Source organism: Herpailurus yagouaroundi, unplaced genomic scaffold, assembly GCF_014898765.1.
Source record: "Herpailurus yagouaroundi ecotype Mexico unplaced genomic scaffold, PumYag 149246, whole genome shotgun sequence".
In the NCBI taxonomy this organism is placed as follows: Eukaryota; Metazoa; Chordata; class Mammalia; order Carnivora; family Felidae; genus Herpailurus; species Herpailurus yagouaroundi.
In genome coordinates, this window is record NW_024422576.1 from 1 (window position 1) to 16,326 (window position 16,326).

Sequence of the window (16,326 nt, forward strand, 5' to 3'; positions counted from 1 at the left end):
GTCTGTGAGTCCCAAGAGAATGAATTCTGTCACTGTAGTGTGGTTTGGGGAAGACATTCTCTTATCCCTTTTAAAGTGAGAGTGACAGAGAAAGTGAGAAATTCCATCCGATCCAGAGTCTCCGTTTATTCCATCCATTTATTTCATCATTTATTCATTGATATATTCATCTACCAGAAAATTTCTCTTCTAACAATACATCAGAACGTCTACATAAATATTTAGTACATGTCACTGTACTGTCTTTTTGTCCTATATCTCAAATGCCAAACATACACACACTTTCTCTGTCTCCTGTGTATATATATTCATATATCCACATTTCATGTTAATTATTATCTACTAATGCATAATATTACGTATTTTATGTATACACATGTTCATACATTTATGCCTTTCTTCCCAGGGAACTCCATATATGAATTTGGTCACACTTTGAGAAAAAGAAAACCCGTGGGATGAAATTCAGCAATGAAAAGGTGCAAGGAAGTTTGCCTGGGTGGCTCAATCAGTTAAGCTTCCAACTTCGGCTCAGGTCATGATCTCACAGTTCACAGGTTCAAGCTCACATCAGGCTCTGTGCTGACAGTTTGGAGCCTGGAGCCTGCTTTGAATTCTGTGTCTCCCTCTCTGTCTGCCCTTCCTCCACTTGTGCTCTGTCTCTCTCTCAAAAAATAAATAAATAAACTTTAAAAAATTAAAAAGAAAAAAAAAGATTAACCAAATTTGGGGGACTTGGCTGGCTCAGTCGGTTAAGCGTCTGACTTCGGTTCAGGTCACGATCTCACAGTTCATGGGTTCAAACCCTGTGTCAGGCTCTGTGCTTACAGCCCAGAGCCTGGAGCCTGCTTTGGATTCTATTTCCCCGCCTGTCTCTGCCCCTCCTGTGCTTGTGCTCTGTCTCTCATCTCTAAAATAAATAAATAAATAGATAGATAGATAAAATAGATTTTTTTTTTAAATAAGAAAAGGTGCAGGTAATTAGCATCATTCAAATGGACAAAAATGAGCTTGCATTTCTAATGTCCCATGAACAATGATACATTATTGTTTCAGATATAACATGGGAGATAAATCTTTAGTACCATATTTTCTCCTTAAATCTACAGCCGTCTGGCTTGATTTCATTCAGAAACATTTATTTATGAGATTCATCTCCTGCTACTTGGCTAACAGTTTACAGAATAAAGAATTATTTCTGCTCTGTAAATTGACACATTCATTTATTCATTTACACTGTAAAGGCTGATTTGTTTTTTCCGTCCTAGGTTCTGTGGTTATCACAGTGAACAAACACCCCAACCTCATGCTGCATATATTGTAGGAAAATGAACAGATATTAGACACATAGACAAAGATATATATCATTTGTTAGTTAAAAGCAAGGGTTATGAAGAAAAATAAAGACGGAATGCATTTAGGTGCATTTTTTCCTCTTTATTGGGATACAAATCTCCACACAAAGAACATAACATATTTTTAGTAAACAAGGTAGAACGTGACCTACCTGGAAAAAGCTGATTTACCATGTTTTGTAAAATCAAGGTGGGAAGATTTATAATGTATTTCTTAAGTATATTCCGTAGAGTATTAAAAAATAATTCTAAAAAAGTAATTAAAAGAGTCTTTGTTCCTCACAGGTATAACCTTAAATTGATGCTCTGAGAACTGAATTCTCCTTTGAAGCCAATATCCCTATCTAACATATATATATATACATATATATATATATATATATATACACTGCTTAGTTCTGTGCATGAGATCTTTAGCACAATTAGCAAAATTAGCCCTTCGTTTTAATACTATTGGAAGAAGGAAGACAAGGGTAGATAGGTTTTGCTTTTTTTAATATGGTAGAGTGGGAATTCCAATTAGAAAGTCTGTTTTTCCCTGTGAACACTAAGGTGACTTCAGCTAGTGAGACTGCAGACTAAGAACGTACTATAGGTGAGTGATTTGAGGAGCACCAAGACCAGGAAAACTGCAGACTAGAAAAAATACTCATCTCAAGTAATTCTGACAAAGGATCTATGTCCAGAATAAGTGCATATCCTCCATAACTAAGGGATGAAAATATAACCAGCCCAGTAAAAAAGAATCTGAAGTGAACAGGCTCTTCATAAAAGATATCTGAACAGCCAATAACTCCAGGGAAAAAAAATGTCGACCACTATAATTGTCAAGAAAAGCAAATTATAACTACATCCGGATGCTTCTTCACACCCATCTCAAGAGCAAGAATTAAAACAGATTGAGAATAAACAGACAAAAATGACAATGCGAAATAACGTAACTCTCCTAATACATCCCTTGAGGGAATACAAAGTCATTCAGCGACTTTGGAAAATGGGTCTACCTCCTAAAATTTCTCATAGACTTACAGTTTCTTACTAACCTGTGACAAAACAAGTATTAAGTATTTATTCAAGAAAATAGATGACACTTATCCACAAAGAAACTCAAACATATATTAGCAGACGCATAGATGAACAATTTGTGGTATGTCCAGATGTGGACACAAAATGAACAAAACTTTTTAAAAATTTGGAAGAGAAAGGAGACGAGTTTTATTTGAGCCCAAGGTGGGACAGATGCCCAAGATACACAGTCTTCAGAAAGAAGAGAGTGCTCGGGGGGGAACACCATATATATATATATATATATATATATATATATATATATATATATAACGTAAGGAGTTACAAATTACCATGATGAAGGACATTCCAGAAAGTTACAAACCTAATCTTATGTTTTTAGTATGTGCATGGCTGCATGACTTTAATCTTAGGGGAATCAGGAAGGTTTTGCTTTTTGTTTTGTTTTGTTTTGTTTCTTTATGTTTGGGATGCTTCTTCTTGGTAATTTCTTTATTTTTATTTTTTTAATGAAGCAGATAGATGTGTGCTCGGGGGAAAAACAACCCATGCTTTGAGCCTTTGTGGACTCACTTGGACCTTGGTAAATTTTAATTTTTTTTTGGTGTTTATTTATTTTTGAGACAGAGAGAGACAGAGTGTGAGTGGGGGAGGAGCAGAGAGAGAGGGAGCCACAAAATCTGAAAAAGGCTCCAGGCTCTGAGCTGTCAGCACAGAGCCCAATGCGGGGCTCGATCTCACTAACCATGAGATCATGACCTGAGCTGAAGTAGGATGCTTACCATCTGAGCCACCCAGGCACCACTGGACCTTGGTAAATTTTAAATAATAACTTTCCTGGTAGCCCAGGAGCAGGGCCCCCAATGTTATTGAAAATCTCCTTTGTTACATATAATGGAAATAAAAAAAAACCTGAGTAACGCAACTTAAATAAATCCCGAAAACATACTACAGAAAACGACCAACTTCCTAAAAGCAGGGGAATGGCCTCTCCCAAACCTGTTTCTCCGTAAAATCAATGAGAACACTGGCAGAGTGGTCAAATCAACTTCTTCGGACTTTTGGAAAGTAACCAAAGCCTTGCAATAAACCTAGGATTGCTTATTCAAATAAAAATGGCAGAATCTGGTAAGAAGGTTGACCTCTGTGGTGCTTTTATGTGCCCCATTCCCATTCCCCATCCTCAGCAGCTTTGAAAACATGCAATTCTGATTGTATGGCTGCACGCACTGCCAAAATACAATCAAAATTTCTATCTTTCATTGTGAGTATATGTACCTCCATAAATTTGATTTAAAGGTCACTTTTATTTTCACAGCGTCAAGCAGATGAAGTTATTCACTAGATGCTTAATACTGACAAAATATTTATTACTAATAAAGTGTAACAGCAAAGGTATGATGTGATCGGGTCTCTTTCCGGCCTTAAACTAATGCAGTTCAAGAGCAACCATTTCCTTCCCCTCAAAAAATTTTTAAGAAACACTTCAAGGATGGAATCCAGAAAGCTATGTGGATAATCTTTTTTCCCTTCTCTTTTCTTGGTTCCCAGTTTCAGAGACCTTGGTTTAAAAACACATGAGAGGGGCGCCTGGGTGGCACAGTCGGTTGAGCGTCCGACTTCAGCCAGGTCACGATCTCGCGGTCCGTGAGTTCGAGCCCGGCGTCGGGCTCTGGGCTGATGGCTCAGAGCCTGGAGCCTGTTTCCGATTCTGTGTCTCCCTCTCTCTCTGCCCCTCCCCCATTCATGCTCTGTCTCTCTCTGTCCAAAAAATAAATAAAAACGTTGAAAAAAAATTAAAAAAAAAAAACACATGAGAAGATGAAAGACAAGCAGCTAAGGAGAGGTAGTTAGATGAAGAATTTTAAGTAGTAAATGGGAGTGGTCAAGGGAAATATACGAGAGTTCTCTCCGCGAATGTTCATCAGCCTTATGCAGTATTATGTGCTGGGCACCATGGCCTCTGACAGGTACATGGCCATCTGCCATCCCCTACAATACAACAGCAGAATGTCCAGGCCCCTTTGCATCTGCCTTGTCACTGCCCCCTACCTCTGCCTTGTCACTGCCCCCTACCACTATGGTGGGCACAATGCAGGTACTATTGACGTCCTGCTTATCCTTTTATGGACACAACATCATCAACACTTTCTATGTGCTGCCCCACCCCTCCTGATGCTGACAGGATCAGACCCTAACAGAAAGCAGACTGCTATGTTTGTGTGTGGGGATTAACCTCACCATCCCATCCTTATATCCTACTCATCATCCTTATCTCCTACATTTTCGTTTTCACCACCATCATGAGGATCCCTTCCAGCAAAGGCCAGTGCAAAGCCTTCTCCACCCGTGGCTCCCACCTGATCGCTGTCGCCATGTTTTTGGGGTCCCTATTCTGTATCTGAGACCAGCCCCTGAGCAGTCTGTTGAACAGGGAAAATTGTGGCAGTGGTTTGTATCTTTGTGAGTCTCATGCTGAATCTATTTATCTACAGCCTGAGGAACAAAGATGTGAAGCAGGCTTTGAGAACAGGGTTTCAGAGGAAATTTGGCACAATGGAGAAAAGGTGTATTTTGACAGTCTCCCAATGAAAAAAAACAAAAACGTGCCAAAACAATGAAAAAGCAACCCCTGTTGGTTGTACCTGAGTGCAATTCTCTGGAGTAACACTAACATGGATTATATATGCACAGCTTCTGACCAGGTGAGGATCCTAATGGCAGCCATGAAAAGGACAGTTGTTTGGAGATGATGACAGGTGGGAAACACAACAGCGGAAGTCAGCTGCTTATAATTAAGCAGGGTCCCCTGTTTAGTCTCACTCAAGAACTCCCTTCCCCTTGATCAGTCTGCAGAGAAGTCCTTCCTTTCAGCTCATAGGTCCACAATATTGACCATCACTGAGCTATTCTTATTAGCAAAGTGCAGGGCTTTGCAGTATGTTTCCTGAATATGCAAATATTTACATTCACTTGATATACTAGATAGTTTCCTTTAATGAAAGCTGATTATCTTCTCAAAAACGGCTGAAAACTCTAATTCTGCATATTTGTTTCAATAAGTTCGTTTTTGGTACATTCTTATGTCTACTTATCCAGAGTAGAAAACCATCTGTGCTTTATTATTTTCACAAAGAATCTGATAGTTGACGTCTTAATTAACCAACACGTTTGTTTCAATAGTTTTCCTTAATCAAAGCAGATACCTATACGAATAGGCGAAACCCATTCTGGACATAGACATTTCATGGCCTCCATTAGAGGCTTTTATGATTCTGTTCCTACCTTATTGACAATTACTTGCTCTGTGATTCTGCATATTACCTTGCTGTTCCCTTCTGTCCACCCATAAACTATTTTTAAAATAGCAGCTATTCTAAGCATGGAAATCTGGGCTTAGTATTTTGCAACTAACTCGTAGCACAGCTATATTCCTGATTGCTTGATACTTTTTGAACTTGGGCTTTACTTAAGTGAATTAATATAGCTTACCATCGATATGACACATTTAGTACATCTTTTCCTTGTAATATTTCAGCAGTTTTTATTTTTCTCTCTTTAGGAAAATCTTTCTCCACGTAAGTTTCAGCTTCTGATCGGTTATTACATGAAGATAAGTTTCTACAGTTTTATTCTTCTTTCTTTCTTTCCTTTTGGACGTAGCGACGTGTACCGTCGCCACCACCAAATGGGTGCTCAAGTTTTCCTTTCTCCTCAAAAGCGTTGTGAGTGCTATTTCACTGTGTGTATGTGTGAATACAGTAGATATAAAACCATCACAGAGGACATTGGTGCATCAGATACAATTTATTGGAACCGAAATTTGTTTTACTTCATCTCCATGACACGGTACTTCTAGCTGTTGTGATGATGATGTTACAGCACAAGAAGAATTCTTCATTTGGTGGAATTTCTTTGGGTTGATAGACTTTTGAAACATTATTATGAAAATTCTCTCAAGATATCTTTTTAGGCCTTCAGCGCATTCTTACAAATGGAATAGCTGAATAAAAGTGGACAAACATCTTTAATACTCCTGAAAACCTAACGTTAAATTGATTTCCAGAAACACTGTGAATTGTTATTTTTCCTGACACTAACAATGTATGGAAGTACTAGTCCTTTAGAACTCTCTTAACTGACATTCAAGAGTATCCTTTTTTTAATGTTTTTGTTTTGTTTTGTTTTGTTTTGTTTTGTTTTTGAGACAGAGAGCACAAGCAGGGGAGAGGCAAAGAGAGAGAGGGAGACAGAGAATCTGAAGCAGGCTGCAGGCTCCAAGCTCTCAGCAGAGAGCCCAGCAGGGCTTGAACCCACGAACTGTGAGATCATGACCTGAGCCAAATTTGGATGTTTAATTGACTGAGCCACCCAGGCGCGCCCCCACAAATGAGTATCTTAGTTCATGTTTTCATTACCAAACTTGTTACTCATCCATTTTTAGCATGTTTAAATGTATCAAAGTTCCATTCACAGCTTGCAGCATTTATTTATGTGTTGGGGTTAGTGATTCAACTGATTTCTAGGAACTTATCAAACCTTAACACTTTACCACTTTATTCTCTTTGTGGCAAAATCTTTGCCCAATTATTGAGTGCTACCTATTCATTTTTTTAACTTTATTTATTTATTTTGAAAGAGAGGGAGAGATAATGTGAGTGGGAGAGGGGCAGAGAGAGGGAGAGAGAGGGAATCCCAATCAGGGGCTGCACTGCCAGCACAAAAGCAAACCTGGCCCTCGAACTCAAAAAGCTGTGAAATCATGACCTGAGCCGAAACCAAGGGTCAGATGCTTAGCAAACTGAGCCACCGAGGCACCCGAAGTGCTGCTTATTTTAAATATTTTATAGTCAAACAGATTAACTTTCTGTCGTGAACTTTTCCTACTACTATTAAGCTCAGAAACATTTTTCTGATTGTTGAAATTTTCAGGATTTATTATAATCCTAATCAACACAGAATTTGTTTCCAGTGATTGAATGACTCACAGCTAAGGGCTCGGTGTGGGCATGTCGGTTCTTTCGGGGGAAGAATTGTTGGCAAAAGGGAAATTTAGCTAGGGATAAGGTTCTGTGTTTACATATCTGCGAAAAAATATGTGGCATTATGGACCCTGGCAATGTTACAAAACTAAAATGCTTATATAAAAGTGTTAAGTAATGCACAATGGTTATAGATAAAACCGCATTCTTGCTCGTCCTTTATAGGCCACCAGCATCTCTCTTCCTTTCTGGAAAAAAAAAGTCTTAATTCACTCATCTCCTTTCATCCTAAGCAGAACTGTCTATGCCATAATTCCATACATCTCCCAGTCAGGCGTGAGGACTAAGCCATAACATTCCTATTCATACCAAGACATGTTTATTCATTATTCAAATAATTTACTGCAGATATGTCTTGTATGCATAGCCATATTTGAATTTTATGTATATATTTTCCTGTATTTCATGAATGAAACCACCTTATGCATAAATGCCAGGTTAAAAATCTTGGATAACTAGAAGCATCTGATTTGCATTTCCTACAAAAACTTTTATAAGGAAAAATAATGAAGATGGAATTTTTACTAGCAATTGGAACATATTTTTTTTTAATTTTTTTTTCAACGTTTATTTATTTTTGGGACAGAGAGAGACAGAGCACGAACGGGGGAGGGGCAGAGAGAGAGGGAGACACAGAATTGGAAACAGGCTCCAGGCTCTGAGCCATCAGCCCAGAGCCAGACGGGAACATATTTTATATTTATATTAATTATAAGCATTTATTGTTAGATGTATTTACATCTATATGTATTTTCAATGATGTGAACAAATAAGAAATAAACAGAAGTATTTCATCTAATTATACAATGAAGATAACATCATGCATTTGTGAGATAATAAAGGATTGCTTAAAAATATTAAGATGAAATGGGTTAACATCTATATGTGCCAAAAAGATACTTGTTTTAGACCTAAAGACATCTGCAGATTGAAAGTGATGGGACAGAGAAACATTTATCATGGAAATGGACATCAAATAAAGCCAAAGTAGCAACACTTGTATCAGACAAACTAGATTTTAAACCAAAAATGTAACAAGAGATGACGGGCTCTATATTATAAGATTATTATAATATTGTTGTAATATTATTATAATATTATTGTAATATTATAATAAAGGGGACTGTCAAACAAGAAGTTCTAACATTTGTAGATACTTACGCCCCCAGATATATAAAACAATTAGTAACAAACATAACGGAACTCATTAATAATAAAGCAATAACAGCAGGGGATTTTAACACCACACTTACATCAGTGGATAGATTAAGCAGAAAAATCAACAAGGGAGCCATGGCTTTAAATGACACACTGGACCAGATGAACTTAACAGATACATTAAGAACACTTCATCCTAAAGCAGCAGAATAAACATTCTTTTCTTTCTTTTTTTAAATATTTTAAAAATATTTTTAATGTTTATTTAGAGAAAGAGATAGCAGGAGCAAGAGAGGGGCAGAGAGAGAGGAAGACATGGAATCCGAAGCAGGCTCCAGGCTCTGAGCTGTCAGCACAGAGCCCGACGCAAGGCTTGAGCTCACCAGTGGTGAGATAGTGACCTGAGCCAAAGCTGGATGCTCAAATGACTGAGCCACCCAGGCACCCCAGAATAAACATTGTTTTCAAGTACACACGAGATATTCTCCAACATAGATCACAGATTAGGTCACAAATAGGTCAGGCCTCAGCAAAGACAAAAAGATTGTGATCATACCATGTACATTTTCTGACCCCAACGCCATGAACCTTGAAGTCAACCACAAGAAAAAATCTGGAAGGACCACGAATACATTGAGATTAGACAACATACTACTAATGAATCAATGGGTCAACCAGGAAATAAAAAAAAAAATTAAAAAAAACCATGGAAACTAATAAAACTAAAGACATGACAGTCCGAAATCAGGGGGTGCAGCAAAAGCTCTCATAAGAGGGAAGTATGTAGCATTACAGGCCTATCAAGGAAGGAAAAACACCTCAAATAAACAACCTAGCCTTACACCTAAAGGAGCTAGAAAAATAAAAACAAATAAAGCTTACAGTCAGAAGAAGAAGCTCAATAAAGTTTAAAGCAGAAATAAATGACATATAGAAACTAACAAACAAACAGAAAACAATAGAACAGATCAATGAAGCCAGGGGCTTTCTTTGAAAAAATTAATAAAATTGATAACCCCCCTAGCCAGACCTATAAAAAAGAAAAAAGAAAGGACCCAAATAAATAAAATCACAAATAAGAGAGGAGAAATAGCAACCATCAACCAACACCACAGAAATACAAGCAATTATAAGAGTATATTATGAAAAATTATATGCCAACAAATTGGGCAATCTGGAAGAAATGGATAAATTCCTGGAAAACTACAAACAACTAAAACTGAAACAGGGAGAAATACAAACTGGAACAGACAAATCACAAGCAAAGAAATTGAATCAGTAATCAAAAATCTCCCAACAAACAAAAGTCCAGTGCCAGATGGCCTCTGAGGGCAATTCCACCAAACATTTAAAGCAGTGTTAAATATTATTCTTCCCAAATGATTCCAAAAATAAAAATGGAAGGAAAACTTCCAAACTCATTCCACAAGGCCACCATTATCCCAATTCCAAAACCAGACAAAAACTCCACGGAAAAGGAGAACTACAGGCCAGTATCCCTGATGAACATGGATGCATATCATAAATAAATAAATAAATAAATAAATAAATAAATAAATAAATATTATATATATATATAATATATATATATATTATATATATATATATATGCAAGATACAAGCAAATCAAATCCAACAGTACATTAAAAGAATCATTCACCACAGTCAAGTGGGATTTATGCCTGAGCTGCAGGGTGGTTCAACATTCACAAATCAATCAGTGTGATAAACCACATTAATTAAAAAAAAGGATAAGAACCATATAATCCTATAAATAGATGCAGAAAAAGCATTTGACAAAATACACCATCCATTCATGATAAAATCCCTCAACAAAGTAGGGATGGAGAGAGCATACATCAACATCATCAAGGCCACATTTGAAAAACCCACAGCTGATATCATCCTCAATAGGAAAAAAATAAGAGCTTTTTCACTAAGGTCAGGAACAAGACAGGGATGTCCCCCCTCACCACTGTTATTTAGCATATTACTGGTAGTTCTAGTCTACCAACCAGACCACAAAAAGAAATAAAAGCATACAAATCAGCAAGGAAGAAGTCAAACTTTCACTCTTTGAAGATTGGCATGATACTCTATATAGAAATCTAAAAAGATTCCAGCAAAAATTTTCTAAAACTGATACATGAATCAGTAAAGTTGCAAGACATAAAATCAATGTACAGAAATCTGTTGCATTTCTATACACCAATAATGAAGCGGCAGAGAGAGAAATCAATCCGTCCCACTTAAAATTGCACCCAAAACAATTAGATACCTAGGAATAAACCTAACCAAAGAGGTAAAATGTCTGTACTCTGAAAACTATAAAACAGTGATGAAAGAAACTGAGGTGATACAAAAATGGGAAAAAATATTCCAGGCTAATAGATTGAAATAACCAATATTGTTCAAATGTCTATTCTACCAAAGGTAATCTACACATTGAATGCAATGTCGGTGAAAACATAACCAGCATTATGCACAAATCTAGAACAAATGATCCTAAAATTTGTGTGAAACCCCAAAAGATACGCAATAGCCAAAACAATCTTGAAAAAGAAAAGCAAACTGCAGGGATCACAATCCTAGACTTCAAGTTATATTACAAAACTGTAGTGATGAAAAATAGACACATGGATCAATGGAATAGAACAGAAAAACCAGAAATGAACCCACAACTACATTGGCCAACAATCTTCAACAAAACAGGAAGGAGTATCCAATGGAAAAAAGACAGTCTCTTCAACAAATGATGTTGGGAAAATTGGACAGCAACATAAAGAATGAACCTGGACCACTTTCTTACACCATACACAAAAATAAATTCAAAATGGATGAAAGACCTAAGTGTGAGACAGGAAACCATCAAAATCCTAGCAAGAACACAGGCAGCAACTTCTTTAACCTTGGCCACCGCAACTTGTTACTAGGTATGTCTCCTGAGGCAAAGGAAATGGAAGGAAAAATGAACTATTGGGACTTCATCAAATTAAAAAGCTTCTGCACAGCAAAGGAAACAATCAGTGAAACTAAAAGGCAACCTACAGAATGTGAGAAGATATTTGCAAAGGACATATTGCATAAAGGGTTAGTATCCAAAATATATAAAAACTTATAAAGCCCAGTACCCAAAAACAAATAATCCAGTTAAGAACTAGGCAGAAGACATGAATAGATACTTGTCCAAAGAAGACATCCAGATGGCTAACAGACACATAAGATGCTCCACATCACTCATCATCAGAGAAATACAAGTCCAAAACCACAAGGAGATACCACCTCACACCTGTCAGAATGGCTAAAATTAACACCCCAAGAAACAACAGATGTTGGAGAGGATGCAGAAAAAGAGAAACCCTCTTGTACTGTTGGTGGGAATGCAAAGTGGTGCAGGGACTCTGGAAACCAGTATGAAGTAGCCTCAAAAAGTTAAAAATAGAACTACCCTATGATCCAGAAATTGTGCTACCAGGTATTCATTCAAAGAATACAAATACTGATCTAGAAAGATATATGCACCCCAATGTTTGTGGCAGCCTTACCAACATAGCCAAACTATGGAAAGAACCCAAATGCCCATCAACTAATAAATAGATAAAGAAGTTTTGTGTGTGTGTGTGTGTGTGTGTGTGTGTGTGTGTGTGTGTGCATATGTGTGTGTATAATGGAATATTCCTCAGCCATAAAAAGGAATGAAATCTTGCCATTTGCACTGACATGGATGGGATTAGAGAGTATTATGCAAAATGAGATAAGTCAGTTAAAGACAAATACCATATGATTTCACTCATATGTGGAGCTTAAGAAATAAACAGGTAAACATAGGGGAAAAGAAGAAACAGAAGCAAACCAGAAAACAGGCTATTAATTATGCACAACAAACTGAGGGTTACGGGAGGGGAGGTATGTGGGGAATGGTTTCAATGAAGCATGGGTATTAAGGAGAGTACTTGTGATGAGCACTAGGAGTCGTATGTAAGGGAAGGATCACTAGATTCAACACCTGAAACAAATATTACACGGTATCTTAACTCAAAGGAATTTTTTAATTAAAAAAAAAGAGGAAACAGGTTAAAATATGAAGGGAAAGGTTATATAATATCACAGTGTGCAATAAAATTTTATTTAGAAAAATTCAACATATTCCTACAAAATATGGCCAGGAAAAATTAATAACATACAGAGATGCTTGCTTATTTAATTTTAGGTGGCGGAGAGGCCACAAAACAAAATTTAAAAAAATTTTCCCATAAAAATGTAAATATTCTTCATATGAGGAATCATCAGAAATAACATGAACAGCAATCATCAAACTGATGTATGTCTTTTATTACTTAAAAGTATGTTTCAATTATTCTTCTGTTCCAATTAAAACATATTCCTTTCGTAAGAGTGCAGTTGAGACAACAAAGAAGACAAACAATCTTAAATGATATGCCCTAATATTAATAAAGGCACAGTCAACTGGTTACGCTCAAGCATAATTAGTCATAAGTGCTTATGACTAAGTTGATGACTCCCAGAGAAAAATTTACCCACAGAAAAAAATTAACAAAAAGTTTAAAAAGTAGCAAAAGCCATATTCAGAGCATTAAATGCAGCAATTCCCCATCTTAAAAAAACAATCAAGCATGTTCATGGAGATATGAGTTAATCCTTGCAATAATAGGATACAATATGATAGAAGCTTGCAAGACAAACTGTATGCAAAGAAGGTGCACCAAATTCATTGTAATAAGAGATTACAAGTATGTTTTGCTTTTTTTTTCCAAATTTAATTTGAATTTTGTCCCAAAATTGAAAAACCCTTTAGTATTTTCCAATTTACTTTTCTACAATTCATATGCAATATTCTTGTAACTAATCTCAAGTATGGTCGAATTTTCTGTATAATACTTTAAAAGTGATGTTCACTAAAAATATTTAGTCTGTATGAAAATACAAACATTATACTATCAAGTGAAAACTTAGTATTCAAACTTGTATAGGGCAAATGATTCCAATTGTGTCTCAGGAATTATAAGAATATGTATGCATATCAAATCATTGAGAAAAATATAATAAAATACAAACAGAAGGGGCGCCTGGGTGGCTCAGTCGGTTAAGCAGCCGACTTCGGCTCAGGTCACGATCTCACGGTTCGTGGGTTCAAGCCCCGCATCAGGCTCTGTGTTGACAGCTCAGAGCCTGGAGCCTGTTTCCGATCCTGGCCCTCCCCCACTCATGCTCTGTCTCCCTCTGTCCCAAAAATAAATAAACATTAAAGAAAAATTTATAAATAAATAAATAAATAATAAATAAATAAATAGATAAAAAATACAAACAGAAGTTGCCCACTGGAGTAGGAAATGTCACCAATAAATGTCATTGCCTCACATCAGTTTATTTTTTTAATTTATATATGGCAAACATTGTTGAAAGAATCAGCCTCATTCAATCAACTGAGACCTAAGAATGGAGCCTAACTTACTAGAACTGCAAGTCATTTAGTATTGCTCTGGAAAAGCATTTGAATACATTACTGTAAATACAGGAATTGATTTTACATAAGCATTTACTACTGCCATCTTAGTTAATATCCAAGCACACAATATTAGAACACCGACATTTAAGATAATTTTTAGAAAATTTAACTTACATTTCAATACGCAGCCATCAGCTTGACTAATAACACGTAGGTTCATGTGCTAACGTGTTGAATTGTGCACCTCTTCATATAACTTCTTTACTATTACTTTTCACGATAGAAATTTTGGAAAATACTGCAACAGCCTTATTCACCAAATAATGAGTCACAGACACTTTTATGAACCAAAGTAAACATCAGGTATTCTCCTCAGAAAGATAAAGACACACCGCTCATTTGTAGAATGTTTCAGGGCATTCTTAGGTCTACAGAGCCAATTGATAGACTCTATTTATTAAGTCTGAATAAATTGGATCTAAGTCAGAAGTACTAAATGAAATATATATCTAGATTTCTATTATACTATGATTGAACTGGATCCATGATTCTGAAAACTTATAAGCAGATGTTGAGAGTATTTCAAAAATATTGGGAAAAAATATGGAAAGCTTAAACTTATAGGGGATCCATATATTTAAAATTCCCCCGGGGCGCCTGGGTGGCTCAGTCGGTTGGGCGGCTGCCTTCGGCTCAGGTCATGATCTCATGGTCCGTGAGTTCAAGCCCCGCGTCGGGCTCTGTGCTGACAGCTCAGAGCCTGGAGCCTGTTTCGGATTCTGTGTCTCCCTCTCTCTGACCCTCCCCCATACATGCTCTGTCTCTCTCTGTCTCAGAAATAAATAAACGTTTAAAAAAAATAATAAAAATAAAATAAAATTCCCCCAATGTAATATAGTGATTACTCAGGCACAAGACCATTGATCTATATCACTCATTGAAGAATAAATTATTTCATAATTCTCTTTTTAAATGTTTAAAACTAATCACTCTATTTTGAACCTCATTATGGCTCTCTAGACCATATAATTCAGAGGAGATGAATCTCCCATGTTCCAATCAAACTGAATTAATTCTAATATGTATCCCCAAGAAAATAAAGACGTTAAAGTGTTTTCGGGAATTATTGGATACTACACAATTTACATTCTGAGATTTTTTGCTAAGGAAAATACTGTTTCAACATTACAATTTTTATTAAAGCTATTACTTTGTGGAGAAATTTGCTAATGTCATTGAGAGTTTATGTGATATTCCATCATGACTATAGAGTAGTAGGTTTGCCCTGTGAAGGGACCACTATGTTATTACAGACACTCAGTAATTACAATGAACAGATGCTACATTGCAGTTTTATGAAAGAGATTTCCCTGAATGATTTGCTGCATAGCATGGATCACATGCTTGTTCCTTAAACTGTAGATCACCGGGTTCAACATTGGGCTCAAGAAAGTATAAAAGACTGCAATTATTTTGGACTCCTCCACAGACTTCTCAGATGGGGTCCTTAAGTACATGCAGAAGAGGGTTCCATAAAATAGGGTGACTGTTGTCAAGTGGGAACCACAAGTAGAAAAGGCCTTGTGCCTGCCTTCAGCAGAACGGATCCTCAAGATGGCTGCAATAATGAGAAGGTAGGAAAGGACAATGATGAAGAGAGAGCTTGACAGAGTCAAGCCAGCGACTACCAACATCGCCATCTTTTTGACATAAGTGTCAGAGCAGGCCAACATTAACAGAGGAGGATCTGCACAGTAGAAATGATTGATTTCAAGGGAGCCACAGAAGGACAAGTGAAAAGTCAGCAGTGTCTGGGAGAGTCCATTAAGGAAACCACAAGTATAAGACACCATGACTAGAGAGATACAAACATTCTTAGACATTCTGCTAGTGTAATGTAGAGGGCTACAAATGGCTACATAGCGATCCAATGCCATCGAAGCAAGGATATAAAACTCAGTGATCACCAGGGCAATGAAGAGAAGACACTGTGTGAAGCATCCAGCATAGGAGATGGTCTTCTGGTCGGAGACGAAGTTGTGCAGCATATTTGGAGTGATATTGGAGGAATAGCAAATGTCCACGAAGGAGAGGTGGCTAAGGAAGAAGTACATGGGTGTTTGGAGGTGAGAATTGGTCCTGATCAGCATAATCATGCAGAGATTGCCTGCCAGCGTGATCATGTAGATCACCAGAAACACCCCAAACAGGATCTTCTCCAGGACAGGGTCGTCTGTGAGTCCCAAGAGAATGAATTCTGTCACTGTAGTGTGGTTTG

General features: G+C 37.0%; 1 protein-coding gene across 1 annotated transcript; it reads right to left on the reverse strand.

The window, feature by feature from the left end:
- Positions 1-15,388: 15,388 nt before the first annotated feature.
- On the reverse strand, positions 15,389-16,321 carry LOC121026621 (olfactory receptor 5M10-like; the record flags this gene model as incomplete). The annotated part of the gene is made up of 1 exon (XM_040469415.1): positions 15,389-16,321. A coding segment is annotated over one exon (933 nt), but the record flags the coding sequence as incomplete, so codon positions are not given.
- Between the last annotated feature and the right edge of the window lie 5 nt (positions 16,322-16,326).